Source organism: Nematolebias whitei, chromosome 1, assembly GCF_014905685.2.
Source record: "Nematolebias whitei isolate Nwh7 chromosome 1, NemWhi1, whole genome shotgun sequence".
Lineage (NCBI taxonomy): Eukaryota > Metazoa > Chordata > Actinopteri > Cyprinodontiformes > Rivulidae > Nematolebias > Nematolebias whitei.
The window spans coordinates 13340274-13363835 of record NC_056498.1 but is presented as its reverse complement, the minus strand read 5'-3'; the positions used below and the strand labels follow the sequence as shown (position 1 = coordinate 13363835).

At 39.5% G+C, this 23562-nt stretch overlaps 2 protein-coding genes across 3 annotated transcripts in view; both read right to left on the bottom strand.

The window, feature by feature from the left end:
- LOC119414734 (neurexin-2) overlaps positions 1-23562 on the bottom strand; it is a 1264057-nt gene that overhangs the window by 456930 nt on the left and 783565 nt on the right. The gene's annotated exons all lie outside the window — the stretch shown is intronic.
- The window catches only part of LOC119408335 (neurexin-1-beta), a 447382-nt gene that overhangs the window by 44353 nt on the left and 379467 nt on the right, over positions 1-23562 (bottom strand). For both annotated transcript variants that reach the window (XM_037675133.1, XM_037675141.1), the window contains one exon: positions 635-960. In XM_037675133.1, the coding sequence (XP_037531061.1) occupies positions 635-960 (326 nt within the window). The remainder of the gene's footprint in view (positions 1-634; positions 961-23562) is intronic.

The window sequence follows — 23562 nt, the reverse complement described above, 5'->3', positions numbered from 1 at the left end:
TGGATTTTAATGAAATTCTTACAAAGTAATTAATGTTAATTATTGTTCATTAATTATTGTATATAGTTAAACTGATTCCCTTTTGGAAGCAACTCAATTCAAGATAGCCATCCCAGCCAACAGATTTGAAGAAACACAAAAATGGCTATACTCAATTAATTTGACACATATTCCGAGATGGTGTAGAGGCAGGGCAGCCGACTTGGGACCCGAAGGTCCTGGGTTCGATCCCCGGTCATTGCACATCTCATGGTGTCTCTGACAAGACACCCCATCCCCAAAATGCTCCCCAGGCACTTTCCATTGCTGCCCACTCCTTCACCTGGTTGTGGATGGGTTAAATGCAGAGAGCCAATTTCGCCATTGTATGGGAACATACAATGATGACAATACATACCACATTATTTTTATTATTATTATTAATCTTTGATGTGGTGGTGGCTGAGAGTCATTCAGAACAATGATCAAACATAACCAGATCTCACAGTATTGCATATCATTTACAAGGCTTGATTAAAACAGCAACAGTATAACTTTGTCAAAATGATCTTAGTTTAAAACTTGGACAGCGAGTGCGATGCATTCCTTTCAAGGAATGCTGATTCTTGTCAGTATGAACCATGTTCGACCTCACCTGTGTTACGCTGTCCCTCATGGTTGTTGCAGAGCGCTGCTTGCGGGTGGTGGTCGTGGCCATGGTGGTGGTTGTCTCCATGATAGTGGTGGACATATCAGCCAGTGGGGTGGTGGAGGTGGTGTCAGTGGTGAGCACAGAGGGCACATCGCCCACCAGCCTCAGGTTTCCCTGAATCTGGATGTTGGAGTCACCCTCAGCGGCCAGTTTGAGCACCTGCAGGCCATTGTAGTACAGACCTGAGATCTGCCCTTGGAAGTGCCGCCCCTTTTCTCCACCACCAATTTTAATAAACGCCTGGCTGTTGAAGATGGTCAGCTGCCGACCTGACAATGTGAAGAAGTCAGAGCGATGACAGGGGATAGGGGGGAGGGGTGTAACAGGAGAAAGAGAAAGAGACCATGGAGAGACCATGAAATAAAAAAAATAAAAACAAAGAGGACAAAGAATAAAATTCAGCTCATGTTCCAGGTTGAATTTGAACCATAATAATACACAGTAACAGTATGAAACAAAGGGTAAATTGGAGGGGACATGGGAGTTTCTGGGTAACACTTTAGGGAGATTGGACCCTGGCTTGTAACCATTGCTGCCATTATGGAGCTGGTCACGAGCCCCATTCCCAGAAAGGCAGGATGAATCTGGCAGTCAAATAGATGGTGGGGCCAGTTGCAGATTGACCCTGAGACAGGCGGTTTACAAGAAATGCATCTGATTTGCCCTGCAATGGAATATATTAGAGCATGTCGTTGACCTTCAATGCACCTGAGCTGCAAAATGATAAAGTAGCTCCGCTAGCAGAAAGAAATGGCATCCTGCTTCCCCTTGGAAGGTGGGAAAATGAGATTCTCATTGGAAGGACATGTTTAATTCATCAGGGGCTCTTCTTCTGCGTGGTCATTACCGTTCATCTGGATGGATAGATGGATGGATGGAGGGAGGACAGGGTCAACCGTTTAGCCAGGGCCCAATACTAATGTGTTCCCAAGATGTGTGTCAAAGAGGTGGGGGGGATAAAGTAAGGTCTGACAGGCAGACTTTTTCTCTTTGTAATACTCCTTCAGCTTATGTCAGCATAGGTTTCACTATCAAGTCTAAGGAAGAGTGATAATGTGGTTTTTTTCACAGGTTTTGTGTGCGTTTGTTAGTCTGGTAGCAAAATATCTCACAAACCACTGAACAGAATTTAATTAAACTCTCAGAAAGAAATAATTAGATTAGTGTATACAACTGATTAAGTTTTGGCGTCAAATAGCTATCACAGCTATTTGACCTCAGGAAATGCCACAAAAAGGTATAACTCTGTAAATTTTCCAGATACTTAGCTAGAATTTGGCATGGTAGTATATAAGAGGTATACTCAACTAATACTCAGTTTGCTAACAGATCGCACAAGCTCTGCATTTTAAACTCAAGCATTAATTATTGGTGTCAGTTCTGTCGGACTGTTAGCAAAAAATCTCATGCCCATGGACAGTCTTTATTAAAACTTTAAGGAAACAATCAATGGATATACCAATGAAGCTGATTATCTTTTGGATTCAATTTAATGCAAGGTGTCTGCTTCAATCAAACTGAAGTCCATATTGTCCAAAAAGAACCTGGAAACAGTAGTACATGCATTCATTACATCTAGGCTTGATTACTGCAATTCGCTCCTGTTTGGTATCAGTCAGACCGCCATTGCACAACTACAACTGGTCCAGAATGCAGCAGCCCAATTTTTAACCAGTACAGGCAAAAGTGAGCACATTACACCAGTTTTGGCCTCAATGCACTGGTTACCGGTTCACTTTCGAATCCAGTTCAAAATACTACTGTATGTCTACAAATCACTGAACAGTTTCGCCCCCCCCCCTCCCCCATCTCTCTGATCTGCTACAACCGTATGTCCCACCACGTTCCCTGAGGTCAGCGGATCAGTTGCTCCTCACAGTTCCAGGATCTCGTCTTAAGCGCAGAGGTGACAGGGCCTTCTCTGTAGCAGGACCAAGACTTTGGAACGAGTTACCTCTGCTTGTCAGACAGGCCCCCTCCCTCTCGGTTTTCAAGTCCTGTTTAAAAACCCACTACTATTCGGTGGCTTTCAACACCAGATGATCTGTGTTTTGATCCTGTATGCTCCACACTGGTTTGTCCTCATTATCTGCATCGTTTTTATGTCTGTATTCTGATTTACCTCATTTTGTATTTTGCTTTGTGTGTTACCTGTTGTTCTGTCTGTACAGCACTTTGGTTGGCCTTGTCACTGTTTTAAGTGCTCTATAAATAAAGTGGTATGGTATGGTATGGTAACCAACTGACAGAAAACACAAATATGTCTGTAACTCTGATAATTTATTTAAGTTGGATCAATCCTGTTTTTCTGATAGCATTTTATCTCATAAACCCACGGGGCAGATTTTACTGAAACTGACAATAAATAGTTACTGGCTGTACATCTAGAACTGATTAACTGTTGGAGTCAACCCACGTCAAGATGGCTGCCGCAGTTAATCAACCTTAGCTTACACAAAAATGACTAGAATTTAGTAAGTCTTGCAGGTATGTATGTAAACTTTTATGAGAGATTAGCTTAGTTTCATTCATACTGTAACATCTCATGCAAGGCATTATATAAAATTGCACATGTTGATATTTTCTAGATTTCACCGAAACAGCTAGAAGTTATTTCTCAACTTTAGATGATCTTCTAAAACTCTGATATGAAAGGCTGCGGACGACACGCATTTCTTCAAGCAATGTTAGACCTTAAATTTGCTTTGTGTCTTGTTTGTGGAATCCCCTTCATGCTGAGAAGTTAATTTGAAAAAGCTACCCACTATTCTGAGTTGTAGAGAGCAGTGAGGACTGAGGTTAGAGGGACACTGAGATGGGCTCAAAATAGATAAGATGAGGTAATTTCCTCAGAGGAGGACAGTAGACACCAAAAAGCTTTTTGATGGATTAATCAATGTCTGTAAAGAAAGCGGCAGTGTGTCTGTTTATGAAAGGGGTGTATCACTAATATTTTTGTTTGAGATTCATATATCAAGTCTTGAAATTGCAGACCTCTAAACCTCTAAAATTAGAGTTTAGGCCAGGGAACTGTTTGTATGTGAATAACAAACATGACTCGGGTTGAATTCTGACATTAGAAACCTCACAGTATTATTCACTGCCTTATTCAAAATGGTACCCACAACCAACTGACCCAAGAAACACAAAAAACTATATATAACAAAGTAATTTTTACATTTATACAGCTAAACCTAGTACCTGAGATTAAACGTAGAAAAATTATGACATCTAACAGAGTGCTCAAGATCTTTCCTAAAACGTTCAGCAATAATTATTTGTAGCTAACTGTTTGTTAGCAAAATACCTCACAAAACAATGCACAAATTTTAGATAGTAATCGATGGATTAAGTTCACGCTCAATAATCCAGGTAAAAAATCCAACAAATTTAAATCAGTTCCTCTGGATGGTTTCTTTGTGTTGAAACATTTTGTCTTTCATCCAAAGGACTTCATCAGTCCGAGGAGCCACAATAAACTCAGTCTCATAAGCAGCACACTCACATAGTGGACCAACCATCTTTGATGGTATCCTGATGCATGCTCAATAATCCAGGTAGAAAAATCTAAAAAAGTTAAATCTGGTCCTCTGGACATTCAAAAAAATAAAAAAATAAAGAAAATAAAAAAAATTGTAGAAACGTTTCGTCTTTCATCCGAAATACTTCTTCAGTCTGAGGTGCTGTATTCAGCTCAGTCTTATAAATAGCACCTTCTCATAGTGGATCAACCAGTTTGCTGCTGACAACCAAAACCAGTTGCTCACCTGTTCAAGGAGGACCATCAGCCTAACAATGGATCATTAGCACACTGATGGCTGTTTGCTATTCACAGAGGGCTGAGTGATACTAGAATTAACAGCATTGTAAGAGGGGGACAGTTGAACCCGGAGGCCTCCACCCCTGTTTAATGATGGACGGTTTCTTTTCACAAAGATGGCCTCCTTTACTCCTCTCTCAAACCATCGTTCCTCTTTATCAAGGATGTGAACATCTTCATCCCTGAAAGAGTGACCGCTGGCCTGGAGATGAGTGTAGACCGCTTCTTTGATGGTGATAAGATGGTTTCTGGAGTCCACCCTTTCCCCCGTCAACACCTCTGAGGAGGTTTGGCCATGGCCATGGCAAGTGTTTTGAACAACTTTGGCTGTGGCTACCTCAGAGGAGTCAATGGAGGAGAGAGTGGACTCCAGAAATCATCTTATCACCATTAAACTGGTTGGCAGTGGATGTACAATTGTAACTGATAAAAATGTTTAGAGTAATTCCACTTCAAGATGGTTGCACAGCTAGTCAACATTAGCCATAACGCAAATGGCTATAACTCAAATAGTTTTACAGACTTTGAGCTAAATGTAGTAGATGAGAGTCAGTCACAATACATATTATGTGTAAAATGAAATTGCACGTATTGTTTTCAAGGTTTGACCAAAATGGTTACAACTCTGTAGTTTTTCAACATAACGGTTCTTAGTTTAAAACCTTGACATAAAAGGTGGTGGACAATATGCTTTTCTTCAAGGAGTGGTAGTTTTTTAATTAGTTGCGTATTGTTGTAAACTTGTAGGAGCAGTTTTCTCATTGTCAACATAGAAACACCAGGGAATGACTCTGCCCCGTTTGTTTTCAATTAAGAGGGCTTAGAGGGTGCTTTATCACTCTAATTATGATTTACTCTCCTTCAAGAGTGCACTTGGTCTGACATTCGTGTAACACCAGGTGGGTGGGACGATCAGACAAAAAAATACATTTAAGTATGTCTGAATGAGGGTGCTAAAGCACAAATCTTTTTTCCAGAGAGGTTCTGGAGAGAGAAATCTCCTATGAGATGGACCATTGCGCATGCTATCCCATTAGCACATTAGGTCCATTGGATAACCCACGGGGGCCTTGGTTCCTGTCCCCAAGGCTGTAATGATGAGACATAATGTCTGTCATATGCACTGTGGACATAATAAGTGTGTTTTACTCGATTATCTCATCACTTAGCATGCTAACTGGAGGAATATTGGAATAAATCACAGGGGCATGAAAAGTATGGAAACCGTTTTTTTAAACTCTGTCAGCCTGGAAAACACAGGATAATAATGACCGTACAAAAGCTAACCTGTCCACAATCTACATGTACAAGCACTCAAATCAGCCCACTGGGTCTCCCATTTCAAACTGTCAGTTCTGACGTCTCGTGTTCAAAGCTGTGCAAGCAGCAGATCAAAAAATGACCTCTTCTGTTTCAAACATATTGTCTCATCGCTGCGCTCTGAGCCAGTGGAACATCCTGACAAGCCGCCTAAGAATACGGTACAGCTTAGGATGCATTTAGTCATAGGGCAGCAAGTTGTAGAGTCCAAGCATCTGCTTGGTGACCTACTTAATATTTCCTGGCTTGTTGATACAAAAAGCAGAAAGTTAAACCTTAAGCACAAACAATGCCTGCAGTGGCCATTTTCATTCTAGACAAGGGCAGAGACAAAGAAGAAGGGGGAAAAAAAGACAGAAAGGTGCCCTCTAGGCGAAATGAAGGGAAATCATTGTTTGTTTAGGCCTTTGTTTGGTCAGGATGAGCCTAACAAGCCCTGATGAAGTTATTGTTTCAGGGTCTGCCAGGTCAAATCAAAAGGGACATGTGGTTTTAAAGCCAATTTCAGTGGCAGACATGTGTGGTTGGGGGTGGAAGAATGATGCAGTGGCAAAAGAAGCCTCTTCATGACAAGCAATTGCGGCAGCTAATATGATGGAGCTGGATGTGACAGCACTCCAGAGAATGGAGAATGTGTGTGAGTGCTTATTATGACTTGGAAAATATGTCAGCGATGGTTTGCCTTTTCAATCTGGATGTATCTGCCCAAAATTCTTAAGCTGTAGATATGTAGATCATGATAATCAGACTTCTGAAACAAGCCACTGCAGATGTAGCTGCTGAGCTCAGGACAAAGAATGATGTAGCTGTATATCAGATCTGTCTAAACCAGTACAAATTGTTTATTGTCACAAGTTTGTTATAGTTTGAAATAGGCTTAAAATCGTGTTAAATGACTAAAGTACCTCAAACAGAGGCTTTGAAAACAACAGGGGTATAAACTCTTTGACATCAAAAGCCCTATTCACACGGGATTAGTTTTACCTAGGGACCACATGTAAAAAAAAAACAAATTACTCCCCAACATCTGTTTTTTATGTGGCACGTTTGCACGGGATAACCAAAGCCTGAGATTTAGCTGAAATTTACGGACATCTTCCAGATACAATGTTAACATGCTGCAAGTTGTGTCAAGCTCAGATGGACAACCTGTCACTGGCCGCACGCAGCCGCTGACCTGCCAGTTGAAATGGACTAGTGATTTGGCCAGGGTGTCCCCCACCTCTCGTACAGTGATGGCTGGACATGGACACCAGTGACCCCCGCTACCCAAAAAGGAAGAAGTGGGTAAATATAATGAATGAATGGATGGATGGATCAGCTGATCACCAGCTGCGCGCGTCTCTGCACCTGCTGTCATCTGCGGTGAAGGAAGTAGCAGCATCTACAAAAGCCGAAGCGAGCAGCGCTTTCATTTAAAATAGTCTTGTTCTGTATTTTTCCAAATGATTTTGCTTAGAAAACTAAAACAAAAAACAAAAACCGCCTAATTATGTATCGGATCCCGCCCATTTCTGTCCAAGTCACAATGTCTATTCACATTGGATTAGTATTATCTAGGACCTCGAAGTTCAGCAAATTATAGTAGGTGATTTGCGGGGAAATTTTTACTTTACAAATTATTGACATGGCCGATTCGTACGGGATGAACAACACAGACAATCTCCGTAATTATTACAAATAGCATGTGGTCCCTAGGTAAAACTAATCTCCTGGGAATAGGGTTAAAGACAACATGTAGCCATTCAGGATGGTTAAAAAAAAAGGTTGGACAAGTCCAGCCATTCTACTTTTGTGCTTAAATATGCAAGTTGTTAAGCCATAATCTGCAACTACTACAGAGATATATTTAAAATAAAATAGCCAAGTTAATTGTACATTTTATTTGACATAAGAAGCTGGAAATTCAAAATTCTGATTTGGAAAAAATCAAATAGAATGACTTTCTAAAGTGAAGAAGTTAGTATCAAAGTTAGAATTTCGACTTTAGAAAGCTGTTCCAATTGATTTGATCAACTTTGAAAGTGAAAGATTCCTGTCTAACCCCATTATTAAAATCCACTAAGGATGCCTCACACGTCAAAAGCTGTGATAGCCTGTCATAAACCTATTTATTGTTACTTTTGTCAGTTCTTCTTTAGGCCTTTGGATGCAGGACGAAATATCTCAACAAAAAAAGAAACCATCCAGATGACCTGATTTAACTTTGTTTGGATTTTTTACCTGGATTATTGTGCAGAAACTTTGATGTTTTGTCATTTGTATCTCACTAAATCAATCACTGATGTTGTAATGCACTAACTATTTCAGAAGACGTTACCACAGGGTTTAAACGCATAACTTACATGAAAACACACTTGCTTTGATAATAGCTTGGTCAGAGAGCACACAATTAGCAAGTCTCACAGTTTTTTGACTTACCACTGGAACACGGTTAAAATATGACATTGATCATAGATTCAGGTAATTCGAGATTAGATAAGAGGACCACAGCAATTGTATCACTTATTTCCACTTTTTATGTTTTTTGTGAAACACAGCTGCGGGGAACACACAACTGCTAAAAGTCCAATCTGACTGGTCCAGTCCATTGATTCAAATTACCTAACTCAGTGTATTTGATCTGCTGAGATTTTACTTTTAGTAATGTTTTGCAAGTTGTGATTGATTGGTGACTTGACCAGAACATACTCTGCCTCTCACTCATTGACCACTGGAGATAGGAACTAACTGACCGTGACCCAGAACAGGATGGACCAGGTATAAAACATGGATGGATGGATGTTTGATGAATGGATAGATAATCAAATTTGATGACTATTCATTTCTGATCTCCAAATGAGTCACTAACATGTGATAACCTTTGACATACTTTTTTTTTTATGTGTAAGATGACATGGTTATTATTGCTGATCCAAATATATAAAAAAAAGGTTTTAAAAGAAATTTTAAATAACTTCAATATGTTGTTTAAGCCCTTTCACATGTGGGCCTCTGCAGCCTACAGTGAGTTTGCACTGGCATATTCAGTGAAGTCTGCTACATGGCTAAAATGATTGTGACATTTCCTGTGTTTTGTTTCTGTTTCTACAATTTTAGTAAAGTCAGGAGTTAGGAATCTTTAGAAAAAGTTTGCTATTATAAAATATTTGTTATAAAATACGTTAAAAGTTTTAACTGAGTAAAATATATTTTTAACCTGATCATTTTTTCCTAATCAACTCCTGTGTTAGTACCGGTAATGAAGCTAAATATGCTCTGTATTTAGAAATAGACTGTAATGTACTGCCTAAATTTGTTCAATTCGGTCCTAGTTCTTTTCAGTCCCTTAAATTACTTATAGTGCTTTACCACTGTCTCAACTCATCATCTCCACATGACACGGCACCAGTTATGGGCCTGCGGTATCCACTCCACTCAGCTATGTTTATGGGACCACCTTGTTTGAGGTTCCAAGCAGGCTGCTATCAGGGGCTGATTTGATGTAAGCAAACAGCAATCGGCCAACTGACCAGAGGAGCTTGGTCATACCTGCCCAGAAAAACTGCAAACTATATCTGAACTCTACTTCCTCGTCATGCTGATGGATGACAGCACAAGAAATGAGCGCATATACTGAGAAATATCTGAGACGATGGTACAGTATGGCTACACCCAGACTTATAAGCAGTGCCAAGATAAGGTAACAAAATTCAAGTACAATCATAGGGCAATTAAGGACAAAAACGGGCAAAGTGTTGAACAAAAAAAAAAAAAAAAACAGTTATGATCCTGCCCACTATGTATTGATGATCCTACCCACTTTTCATTGATGATCCTGCCCACAGAGTGGGTAAACAGGTCAGGTTCCTCTGTTGTGGGAAATCACCTACATCTGAGATGAACCAAGGAAAAGAGCCGTGTGGAGCCACATTTACCAATGACAAAGTGGCCGTAGAAATATTTTTTCCATACTTTATGCCCATTGATGCTATTCCAGATATTTTCTTTCTATCCCCGCATTCTAACAAAATCACTGAAACACCTATTATGCATCAAAAAATAGTGTGAATGTCCAAATTAACAAAATAAAATTCAGAGAAAGTACAGGCCTAGCTTACCTAAAGATTCTCCCAAAGCTCTTTGTTTTCTTGGACACCTTTTACTATTTCCGTTCTCCACCCGACTTCTACTGCTTATCCATCGTTGGATTGTGGAGACAATGGGCCCAGGACAGAAACACAAACATCACTTTCCCCAGTGACACTCTCCAACTCCCCTTGGGTGACCTCAAGGTTTTCCCATGTCAAAGAAGGTACATTATCCCTCCAGCAAATTCTGGGTCTGCCCCGAGGCCTCTTCCCAGTGGGACATGCCCGAGCACCTCTAAAAGGGGGCGTTAAGGAAACTTTATAATCAGATGCCCAAATTACCTCAATTGATGCTTTTTGATGCAAAGGATTAGTAGCTATAATCCGAGCTCCCTGCAGATGACTGTGCTCCTCACTCTATCTCTAAAGCCTCCAGTATACTCGCACGTACGTCAGTCCACGCATACCGGATTAGAGTTTAAGCGGACACCCGCAGGGTATATCTGTGCAAAGCTTTTTTTTTTTACGACCGCGTACGTGTACTCGGTGTCACACAATAAACTGCCCGGAGATGGACTGTTTTTTATGCGACACCAATGTATTGCATTCCCCTTCTTCATCCCTGATCTGGCCTTTTTTTTTTTTTTTTCCAAGAGGCAAGCAATCTCTTCCTCCTCCTCTATTGACACCATGACTGAAATGGTGAGAAATGAAGGAATTTATCCTGAGCAAAGTAAAATCAGGTCCAGCGTGGCTGCGGTAGGGTCTGGAGATTTTCTGGTGGGCTGGTCTGATGTGTGGGCTGCAGGACCAGAACTTTCTGTTTTTTTTAGAACATTTTATTAACAACATATAAATATATGCCGGCTCAACTCCCCATACCGACAAGATCAAAAGGTTGGTGTAAATGATTTTGTCGGTTGCACCCATACCTGTCTCCACCCTCATTTGCCCCACTCTGGGCCCTTCTGCTCCCCTTGGTGCCCTAGATGGCAGCTTCCTGCTCCACACAGATGGCTGTGGTAGCTCAGTCGTCTGTAGTTGCATCAAGTAGGGTATCTTGTGTAAAATCCCAACCAGACTGTTTAAAGAGGTATTTCCCCTAATTGATGTCCACATTTTGGATCTACTTAATTTGTCTTTAATGAATGGTAACATATCACAGCACGTTAAGTGTTCTGTAATTAAATCTTTACTTAAGAAGCCTGAATTTGATTCAGAAATTCTGGCCAACTATAGACCTATATCTAACCTAATTTTCATCTCAAAAATTCTAGAGAAAATACTGAGCATGCATCAGGATATCTAGAGAAAATAGTTGCAGGTCAGTTGCGTGAACATCTACAAAGAAATAATCTGTTTGAAGAGTTTCAGTCAGGGTTTAGAGTGTAGTGAACTAGATGGCCTGATGATCTGACCCCCATCTGACCCTGATGACCTCAAATCTACCAGATGGACAGAGACTGTTATTTTCATTGATTTGAATAAGTCTGAGCCATCTGATGAACTTTCTTTCTTGAATTAATCAAGCAGAAAAGACAATCCTCTATAATCATTACTGTTTTACAAATGTTTAATAATCAAATTGTGTTAGTTCACTCAATGCTTTACAGGTTGAAAAGAACTACTCATTTTTATTTTACATAAACAGTAAGTAATGATTTTTATTCCTCATTCAAACAAGAAATCACCTGAATATGCATTTCTTGATTTTCTGTCTGAAATGAGTCAAGTCGTAAGTGTGTGAAAGTTGAAGCTTCGGTCAACTAAATGTTTACTGAAGAAGAAATGTCATGTTTAAACTTTTTCAGAAGATTACCAAGAGTTGGCTCCACGAAGTCTGCTTTTTGCAATAATCTCTCTGTCAGTTGTTAAACAAATTTCATTCTCTGACCTCGACTTTTGATAAACACCTTACGTCAAAACCACTCCTCTTTCTGGTCCATCCACGAATCAGAAAGCTCTGAAGTAAACTCGGAAGTAAACTCATTTAAAATGTGACAACTTCCCGGTTCTGTTAGAGAGTTGGAATGGAAGAGAATGGAGAAGATTCCGAGAATGAAAAAGTTCTGAAGGAGTTCAGAAAAAACTAGAGTTATGGAGAGTTTTGGAGAAAGAGTCTGAGAGCTGCTGACAATGAAGAGTCAGAGTTACTAGAATCCAGAGACGTTTTGGGATTATAATTCTGTTTTGAGCTAACCACGCACGACTCTCCAAGGATTTTAGCTGTTCTCAACGGAGACGCTGATATCAGTTGAAAAGGATTCTTACTGAGGTGATCGATCGTCAACAAGGTAACGGTTTCTTCTTCGACTAAAGTGTACCTGGGACAAGCTGAGATACCTGACGGAGCGTGCAATTTCTGGTTAAACAGATTAAATTCCCTCACATATTCCTCTGTAAGATAAATCTCAATTTCCTCTTAAACTCACCTCTCTCTCATAAATCAGTACAGATATTTTTAGAAATATCTGAAGCAAAGTCCTCAAATCACCGCCGAGTGATTTGAAGTTCATTATTTGTGAAACTGTCTGTTATTATTTTCATATTTTGCCAAATTAATGTAAATGTTTGATGTTAAACTTTGATTCTGAAAATAAATGACTCCATTCATTTGATGGGTCAAAGATAATAACGTCTCTCGTTCGCATTCCTTTAAATTCAATGCACGGCATTACACAGTCAGAAAAATGAAGAACTCGTGAATATTGTATGCATATATATTTCATATATTTGTCATACAACAAGTGACACGTACCCACGTGACTCACTACAAGAGCTTCTCATAGCACAGAAACAGCACTAGTAAAAGTAACTAATGATATTCTCATGGCCTCAGACAATGGACTTGTGTCTACACTGGTCCTGTTGGACCTCAGTGCATTTGATACAGTTGATCACAATATTTTACTACAGAGGCTTGAATATGATATTGGGATTACAGGAACGGCTCTAAAATGGTTTAAATCATATTTATCTGATAGATTCCTGTTTGTATATGTAAATAATAAATCTTCTTCATTCACCAAAGTTAGTCATGGAGTTCCTCGGGGTTCAGTGCTTGGACTAGAACTCTTTATATATGCTTCCATTAGGTAAAGTTATTAAACACAACATGATAAATTTTCCCTGTTATGCTGTTGATACACAGTTATATTTGACCATGAAGCCCAATGAATCCAATAAGCTACTCAGACTACAAGCATGTCTTAAAGACATAAAAACCAGGATGACACTGTAGTGAACTTAACCTGATGTCAAAACTAAGCCTAAGGTCAAAACCCTTGACCTTAAGAACCTTGTGGGACAGAAACTGTCGTTTCATTGATTTGAATCCAGAAATACAGGTTCACCCATCCTGAGACTTTCCTTCTTGAAAATCAAGTGAAAGAACACTCTCTTTTTATTATCATTACTATTTTACAAATGTTGATAATCAAAGTGTCTTAGTTCAAACCATTTTAGATGTTGCAGTGAACTAATCAATTTTATTAACTGTGAAACAGTGTAATGATTTTTTAAGCCATATGCAGAGTTAGAATTCATGTTAAGGTCTGTTACAGATTTTTATGCATTTTCTGATTTCTGTCTTTGAATGAGCAAGTGTGCGTTTTCTAAGGTCAGGAGTCGAAGCAGACATGTGTTGGAACAACTGTCTTGTTTACATCCTCTCAGACGTCAACGGAGGAGTTGGCACCTGTTTCTAAAACTCGCCAAAACAAAACTCTCTCTGTCTCTGAGAACAGTTTAATCTGTTCCATAACAATTCTTGCTGTTTTCTGACTTCTAGTAACCTCTTACGTCACAAACCACACCCCTGTCTGGTTGATATGGACCAATCAGGGACGCCCAAATGAACCGGGAATAGAGCTCTTTAAAATGCCGGTACTTCCTAGTTCTCTCGGAGTCTGAGCAGTTCGGTGAAGCTTCTGAGGAGTTCGGTGAGGCGCTGAGAAGTCCTAAGACGTTCGCAGTTCTGTGAAGTCGTTTGGGAGAACAGAAGTCCAGCATGATCAGGCTCCTCCGAGTTGGATTATAACATCTTCCACCTCTGAGTGGAACTTCTGAAGGACCCCACTCATGTGGAGTCCACCCGGTGAGGTGAACTGTTGTTGACGGAATCTCGTCACTACTTCAGACGAGTCACAGCCATCCTATGGAGACGCTGGACAGGTAGCGTTAACTGGACCTCCATATCTGCTGATTAATCTTCAGAAAGGTAATGAGTAAAGTTTCCTACCAAGCGTACCGAGGAAAGCTGGGTTCGGATGGAGAGTGTCGGTTCTGGTCAACACTTCCCCTCACATACCATCTTTTACTCCCTTTAAACTTCATTTCCATCTTTAAATCCTTCTATCAAGTAGAAATCCTTCCAGATAATTTAGAAATGTCTGTGTAAAGTGCTCATCCACCGCCGTGTGGATAATTGATCATAATTGTACAGTTTTCATTGATGTCTGCTGTTCTGCTGAAGAGTGGAAACAATCGCCGCATCGTTTCTCACTACCTGTAAAGCTGTTAATTATGTTGTTATTTTCATATTTTGCCAAATTAATGTAAATGTTTGATGTTAAACTTTGATTCTGTAAAATAAATGACCGCATTCATTTTGATGGGTCAAAGATAAATGACGTCTCACGTTTACATTTCATTAAATTCAATGCACGTTTTATTCAGTCCAGAAAAATGAAGAATCCGTTTTAATTGATGAATATTTCGCAGCATCTGTTCATCTACAACACTATTTTCTGCTTTTAAACTCAGACAAGACTGAGGTTTTGGTTTCTGAACCTGAACATCTTAGCAATAATTTTTTCAGTCTTTCATTTTCTCTGGATGGCATGAATTTGGCCTCCAGTTCTAAAGTTAAAAACCTTGGTGTTATTTTTGATCAGGACATGTCTTTTATCCCCCACATTAAAAACGTTACTAGACCTGCCTTCTTCCACCTGCGTAACATCGCTAAAATTAGAAACATCTTATCTAAAAATGATGCAGAAAAACTGGTCCATGCATTTATCATGTCCAGTTTGGACTATTGCAATGGTTTATTATCTGGGTGTCCAAATACTTCTTTAAAACGTCTTCAGTTGATCCAAAATGCTGCTGACAGATTCTTAACTGGAGTTAGTGAGAGAGATCATATCTCTCCAGTTTTAGCTTCTCTCCACTGGCTCCCTGTCAAATCCAGAATAGAATTCAAAATCTTACTTCTAACCTACAAAGCTCTCAACAATCTGGCTCCATCTTATATTACAGATCTTATTGTTCCATATTTTGCTAATAGAGCAATTCACTCTCAGACTGCAGGTTTACTTGTGGTTCCTAGATTTTACAAAAAACAGAATGGGAGGAAGATCTTTCAGTTATCAGGCTCCTCTCTTGTGGAACCAACTTCCAATCTCTGTCCGTGAGGCTGACACATTATCCAGTTTTAAAACTAGGCTTAATACTTTCCTTTTTGATAAATCCTATAGTTAGGGTTGGCTTGGGTTTCCTGACCTATCCCTAGTTATGCTGCTATAGGCTTAGACTGCTGGAGTACAAACAGACCACACTTTTTTCACTATGCTTTACTTTTTTCTTTACTTACTCTGCTCAACCTGTTTTGTTTTTGTAATTATTTATATCCTTAACATTTGTTTTTTTTGTCTTTCAATAGGGGGTACACCTGCACCTACATCTGGACCTGCCATGTTTATTTGTTTTTCCTTCTTGTCCTCTCAACCCCAGCTGGTCGAAGCAGATGGCCGCTTGTCCTGAGCCTGGTTCTTCTGGAGGTTTCTTCCTGTGTAAAGGGAGTTTTTCTTTCCACTGTTGCCACTGTGCTTGCTCAGGATGGGAGACTGTGATGAAGTGAAGATTCATGAGTCTGCTGGTAAAGAATGGAGCAGCCAAAATAAGAAAAAAATATATATTATCATTGTTTAGCTTATATCTTAGAGCTTTGTATACTGTTTCTTCTTTTATTAATATACTTTATATTATTGCTGTTTTTGGGTGTAAATGGGACCTTGAGTACACAGTTTCGTTCCACCTCATGTACCACATGTGACGTGAAAGACAAAGAGCCTACCTCGTCTTGAGGTTATAAAAAAAAAAAGACAATATTTTGGTTTATTTGCTTCCACTTTTATATATTTTCCTTCTTCAAATGCATACAATTATCAACTTTAATAATTCCATTCCAGTTGAACGAAATTTCTCCAGTTCAGCACTCAATAGTATAGGAGTTAATAATCTCAATTTAGTTTGTAAGCTTTTTCACAAAACAGTTTTGGCCTCAAAGACAAGTCTTTCTTTAAGTAACATTCATCATCAATCAATATCATCAATCAAGCCAGCTATGCCCTGCAAAGATGTGAGCTTTCAATAATAAAGCAGGATTTACAGAACAAAAGGTAACATGGAGAATACCTGAACTGAATTGTAGTGCAATGCATAAAGTGCGTGTTGACTATCTCCCATTCTTTATCCTGTGGCCAGCTGGTTTTATGGACCATTTGTCATTACTACATCATATCCTCAAGCCCGTTTATCCTTTTATATGTCCATTGTTACTGTAGTGTTAGTACCTTGCTTGACAGCTTACAGACGGAACAGTTGTTAACCCTCCAGCCTCTTTACTTCTACATATCTCAAGCGTGGCTTGGAGTTGTTTGCGTAAAATCCTTGGGTTTAAAAATTCATTTTTACACCAGGATTACCTACACTAAATTGATGGCCTAATTTAAAACCCTGTCTATAAAGCTGACAGAGTGCAAGGTGTTGAGTTAGCCTCCAGATTCTCCAAATCTCAAAGCGTTAGAGGCATAACAGCGGTGGATCAACTTTATCTCCCCAATTTACACAAGACGCAAATGAGGAAGAAAACATCTCAGGGTCAACTCGAAAGTTGTTGAAAATGGGTCAATTCCTCAATGAGTGCAGTCCAAATCATAAAATGAAAATCATGTCATCTATCCATCCATCCATCCATTATCTTTACCCGTTTATTCCATTTTGGGTCACGGGGGTCGCTGGTGCCCATGTCCAGCAATCACTGTGCGAGGGGCGGGGTACACCCTGGACGGGTCGCAAGTCCATCACAGGGCCACATAGAGACAAACGAGACAAACAACCATTCACTCTCTCACTCACACCTAGGGACAATTTAGAGTTACCAATCAGCCTAACATGCATGTTTTTGGACTGTGGGAGGAAACCGGAGCACCCGGAGAAAACCCACGCATGCACAGAGAGAACATGCAAACTCCACCCAGAAAGGCCCCTGGACCGGGGTTTGAACCAGGGACCTGCTCGCTGAGAGGCAGCAGCTCTACCAGTTGCGCCACTGTGCTGCCCTCATGTCATCTAGGTGGTCATAATGTTACGGTTGACTGATGGACATCCTTGGCATGAACATCAAATAAGGGGCCAAGATGGGGTAGAGGTAGGGCAGCAGACTTGGGACCAGAAAGTTGCGATTTGACTCCCTGCCATTTCCACATGTCGTGGTCTCTCTGAGCAAGACACCTAATCCCTAACTGCTCCATGGGCACTTACATAGCCGCCCACTGTTCCACCTGGATGTATCCAGGTGTGATGAGTTAAATGCGGAGAACTAATTTTGCCATTGTATGGGAACACACAATGATGACAACACATAGGACTTTATTTTATATCCACAAGAATATATAGATTGTTGAACAAAGTGGTTATAAAATTTGTCACATCAATGTGGAGTACGGTTTATCTGGGTTGGAGGACACAAATAGGGTCAACTAGCAAAAGTTCTGCCAGTGGTGTGCTGCTGCAGATTTACAGTCCAGTTAGTATCCTGACTTTAGACCAGTTGTGGAGAATGTACTCCAAAACTGTACTTAAGTAAAAGTACAAATAAACAGACAAAAATGTACTCTAGTAAAAATAGAAGTACCACATTAATGTGAAGTAAGTACTTGCTTTTAAAATACTTAAAGTATTAAAAGTAAAAGTACTTGCTGAATGTATTACCTACTGCAATGGTCTACAATATCATTAAGTGTGCCTATCGTATGTATATTTTCTGTAATACATTAATAGTGTTGTGTCATTTTACTGAACGATGCTGCAGATAATACATGTTTTTATTGTGTTTACTCTGTGACACAGTTCACACTTGGACTTGTGATTCTGTGAGTCAGAATTTCAGGGATGACGTGCAGAGTTAAATGTCATTAAGCAAAATAAGAAAGAGGAATGATTATACCTTTGAAAGTTTTATTTAACACAAAGTAAACAATGTGTCATTTTAACTGCAGTAAACATATTGAAGTAAAAGTTGTCTGCCTGAAAAAAGGAACATTAGACATAAAAAATAGGCTCTGATCAGTTCAACTCCAGTTTGTCATCAACTCTAGTTAAAATACTGTCTAGTCAACCTTGTAATGGGTCAATAGTGAACAATATTTTAACTTCCTGACACCATATTTAAAACATGGACCCGAGTGTCGAGACATTTGGAGACATCTTTTGTCTCCTGTCCTAACATCCCATGAACTGACACATTTTTATATTGCAGCAAGAATTTCTTGTTCAAGTTCAGAAGAAGTTGGTTTTCAAAGTTTTTTCTGTCTAGTCTGTCTCATTTGGGAGAGAGAATCTGTCCTACTGTACTGAACAGTCTTTCATCAATAATCTTTCAATAGTCTTTAAATAATCTTTCAATAGTCTTTCAATAATCTTTCAATCATCTTTCAAAAATCTTTCAATAAGGCCATGGGTGGCACATATCTTCTGACTGAGTCTCCGTGGTGGAATACATTTTAGGTGCTCCCAGCTCAATGACGTACAGTATATACTACAAAGTAGAATATACGTCATTGGCCCAGCTCTTCTTGAAGGCAGGCCTAACGTTACCTGCCCACTTTGCAGTGATTCAATGGACCAACTCCCCTCTCTCCATTGGTTATTGTCAAACTAATGAACAAATCAAAAAAACACAACGTAAATGTAACTGGTAATGCAATGCATTATAGAAATGTAGTGTAATAGAAAGTACAGATACTTCATGTAAAATGTAGTGGAGTAAATGCTGACAGTACCCATGTTTAACTCTACTTAAGTAAAGTACAGATACATGATAAATGTACTTAAGTACATCCTGATGCATGCTCTTAAGTACTTACATAAGTACAGTAACGAAGCACTTGTACTTAGTTACATCCCACACTGTTTTAGGCCAGTATGTTCTTTGCTGCCTAAACAGATCATCTAGGTAAAAGAAAGTGAGCACAGGTATTGCTTGAGGCATTATCATCTGCAATCACATCCGCCCTCAGCTAGTAGCTGGTAGCCTTACAAGCACCACAGAGAAATCAGAGGCTGTCCAACTTTGATTTCCTTGCAGAGTTATTGCATTAATGACCCCTACATGTCACAGCATCTTGCTAAGATGTGGAAGACTGGATATTTTTACATTTTAATGCACAGTGGAATGCAGCATGCAGTGCGGGAACGGCGTGAACTCCCTCCCACTGCACAGATTACACTGGCCTGTCAGTTTTTTCTCTTAACTTCCTTTAGCTATGCCTTTTTTATACAAGTATACTCTAGTATTTTAAAGGTTTCAATTAAATCCTCACTGTTGAAAGACTGCAATAAGTAATGTTCTTTTATTCGTTACCAGTGAACAGCTTACCTACTCAGAGCAAAAGAAAGAAGGCCAACACAGAAATGTTGGCTCAGTTGAGAGATAAAGGGAAAAGGAGAAATATAAGGAGTGAGGATAAAAACAAAGAGGGCAGACAATGAGTGAGACTGTCGAGGACTGCAAGTCAAAGATGAAGAGGAAGCAAATGAAGGATAATAGGTTTGATGGGAAGAAAAAGATATACGATACAGTTAAGGACATGCCTGATGAGTGAGGCTGTAAAAAGACAGAAGAGTTCTTGATATACAGTAGTACAACAGCAAGGTAAGAGAAAAGAATGACTTCTACAAAGTCATCCCCATGGTAAATATGTTGAATAACATCTGTCATTTCTAACATCTGAACTTGAATTTTCAGTGCAGTCAGCTAATTATTGCGTTACTTTGTGACAATGACAAGGTTGTTTTTCAAATGAAATATACATTTCTTTATCTGAGGCCGTGGCCTCCTGCAGTATGTGTTATTGTGTTCCCATTGTTTGACCAGAATAAGATTTCATCTATAGGGAAGCAGGTATGCATTTGCATGGGGGGAGATGTATGAAAACTGCTTGTCCGATAGACGTGCTTCAAGCCCACAGCTGTTGAGAAATAAAACCTGTAAGAAGTGATATAGATATAAATGATACTTTCATGTTTGCTAAAACTTTTATCAATTTGTTGAATGTTACAGTACTTAATCCTTTTATAAAAATACTACATCAGAAAAGACTAAGCTCTTCAGGTACCAACATTATAAAAGTAAATAATAGTTTCATTTCATCCATCCATCCATTTTCTTTACCCGCTTATTCCATTTTGGGTCACGGGGGTCGCTGGTGCCCATGTCCAGCAATCACTGTGCGAGGGGCGGGGTACACCCTGGACAGGTCTCCAGTCCATCAAAGGGACACATAGAGACAAACAAGACAACTATTCACTCTCTCACTCACTCACACCCAGAGACATTTTAGAGCTACTAATGAACCTAATGTTGGATAATTGAATTATCCTATCATCATCTCATTAATCAAATAAGCCACACAGAGAATGCAAGAAGAATTTTTCAATCCAGGTTTACTCCTTGCAAGGGGGGGGCGGATTGAACACACAGGCTCACAAAGGTGTAACATGAAGCTCTGGTCACAAGCTCTGCCCACAGACAGCACAAAGAATTGTCTACATATAATCCTTATCAGACAGAGGCGAGGTCAACACAACCTCTGCTTCACTGCTCACAGATGTGAAGGTGTCAGAAGTTATCAATTACCAGGCTCCTCTCTGAGTAGACAAAAAGACTCTCTTGACTTCACACGCATGGTTCTACATTAATTTAACATTAGTAAGTAATAACAGCCATGAAGTCCCCCAACACCTAACGTGCACCCGCTTCGGATGTTATCAGCCATTAAATGGTCGTTATTAGTTGTTATCATCTCCATATGTAGCGGTCAGACTGCCCCCCCCTGTACCTCCTAGTGGGTTTAAAGGTACGTTGTTAGCGATGATAATAGGCTCTGTTTTTACCTTTGTTTGCGCTCATAATAGTTTCACGTGGTTAGGTTTAGAGTAAAGGGTCTGGCAGTTAGGTTTAGGGTCTTGGTTAGGTTTAGGCACAAGGGTAAGGGGGTTAAGTTTAGGGTTGGTCCTCTGGGTCAGGTGTAAGCTTACGTTTAGGAAAAGGGTTACATAAGCCGGAAAAAAACAAAAAAGACACTTCCTGGTTTACCCCCGTGTGACGCTGCCTATTATCAGCAATAATAACAATAATAATGTACCTTTAAACCTACTAGGAGGTAGGTGGGACAGTTTGACCGCTACATATGGGGATGATAACAACTAATAACGGCCATTTAATGGACTGATAACATCCCAAGCCGCTCTAACGTGCATGTTTTTGGACCATGGGAGGAAAACTGAGTCCTAATCAACAGTGCATTTTTAACATAACTTTTACTCCTAACAAACCCAGATATTGTAGCTAATAGACACACAGCAGAGCCTGATCATTGTCTTCTCTAGTACAGTATCATGCTGCTAACTGGACCATGTTGCCAAGACAAACTCACTGTTATCAGAACAACTCTGCCAAGAGGACCATGCTGCTGCAGATTTATTTCTTTTTCACTTTTGGCGCCTTGTTTCTGTATTTTTGTTGCATGCTTTGAATAAATTCCAGTTTATGCTAGTTTTGGGGCTCCGAGCCTGACTCCGCTTGCATTAAGCGTGTAAATTATAGCTGAACTGAACCTATGAGAATCGTACTGCTGCTATTCGGTGTATTTTTTTGCACTAATAGTAACTAGCATATATCTTAGACATTTTAGCGTATCATTTGGCATTCGTTTAGCATATATCTTAGTTTATATCTTAAATCCTTATTTACTGTTTCTTTTTACACTTTATATTTTTCCTATTGTTGGATGTAACTGGGACCCTGTCTATACAATTTCCTTCCACCTCATGTACCACATGAGATGTGAATAATAATAAAGAACTTTTAATCTTTGAATCCTTCTGGACTTTTACTGAGTGTCTAGTGGTAATGACCATAACATCACTGAACCCAAGGCCCACTACTCAGATGAATCACAACATTCTAACAAACCACAATATGCTTTAATCTGAATAATTTTAACATGGTTAACATGTTCCAGCTGGTCCTTTGCCTTCAACCATCTTAGGTTTTAGGCTTAGGTCAGTGTGTTATAATGAAGAGAGTCATCAAGGTGTGGAAAACACAATGTAGGCAAACACGATCCAAATCTGATTTTTTTCATGACAGCCTGAATGTGATAAATCCTTTTTTTTTTTTTTCCAAATATGACCCAGGTCTTCTTCATATGTCGTACTGATTCGGATACATATCCGGTGTTTTTCAACGCAACCTCATGCTGAACGGTCATGTTGCATTTCATCCAACTTTATGTCAGTGAGGTGGGGTAAGTGGATTGATCCAAGTACTAATAATAATGATATGAACCTCGTACAGTTTAATTTTTGGAACTTCACACGTCTTCAGCTAATGAAAAAAAAACATCCAGTTGCTTTTCCTTTGTTCTTTAAATTTCCCGTGTCCTGGATGACTGAGAATCTACAGCATTATGATCCTGTAACGTTAGTGATGGACTGTATCAATGCTAACATGACGGGGTAGATATTTGCATTAATTTCTACCTTCAGTATGTTGCTCCCATTACAACAATACAATGCTGTACTGGAGTATTTGTCAAGAGGCTAAATTAAATGCAAACACTGGACCAAACAGCATGTCAAATAATATTTGAATCAGATCTGATTGCTCAACAGCTTCACTATCACACGTGCTAAAATGTGTAGCGTCCATATTTACTTCCTTAAACTTGTGCTGCGTGTGACGTCACATCTGCGCATGCGGGTCGCCTCAGAACTGCAAACGGTCCACACTGGAGTCGGATGGAGGTTATATATTTAAAATAATGTGAACAATCATGCAAAAAAATTGAATCAGAGAGAAAAAAAATCAGAATTGAGCGTTAAAAGCTGCAGTGTGAATGTAGCCTTAATGTGGCTGAAAGGTGCTATTTAAAATGGAATCGTTTTGTGCATTTGTTGCTGAGAATAACACCACATATAGACATTTCTAAACTCATTTAAACCGAGACTTAATAAAGACAACTTTGATCTCAATTTCTCAGTTTTGCTGTTTTTAGCATGTCATTTACATATATCATAGGCTGCTTAAGTAGCCACTAGCAAATCAGTTCACTGTTGTCCTCTTACGTTTCCACAGGGTTTATTGAAATATTCTCCATGCACTTTTGATTTCAGTATTCTTTTTGTAGAAAAGATTGCCATCTATTTGAAGCAATTATCCAGAGATAGAGTTTATGGCTCTTTAATGGATCTTGTGGATGCATTCCTTTCAAAGAACCATTCAAAAGAGTCAATCTTTTGAACAGCGCTGTCCTGCCTGCAGGCTTTTCAAGCGTGCGAGACTCTTCTCCTAAGCGCTTGTTCGCCAGTCACAA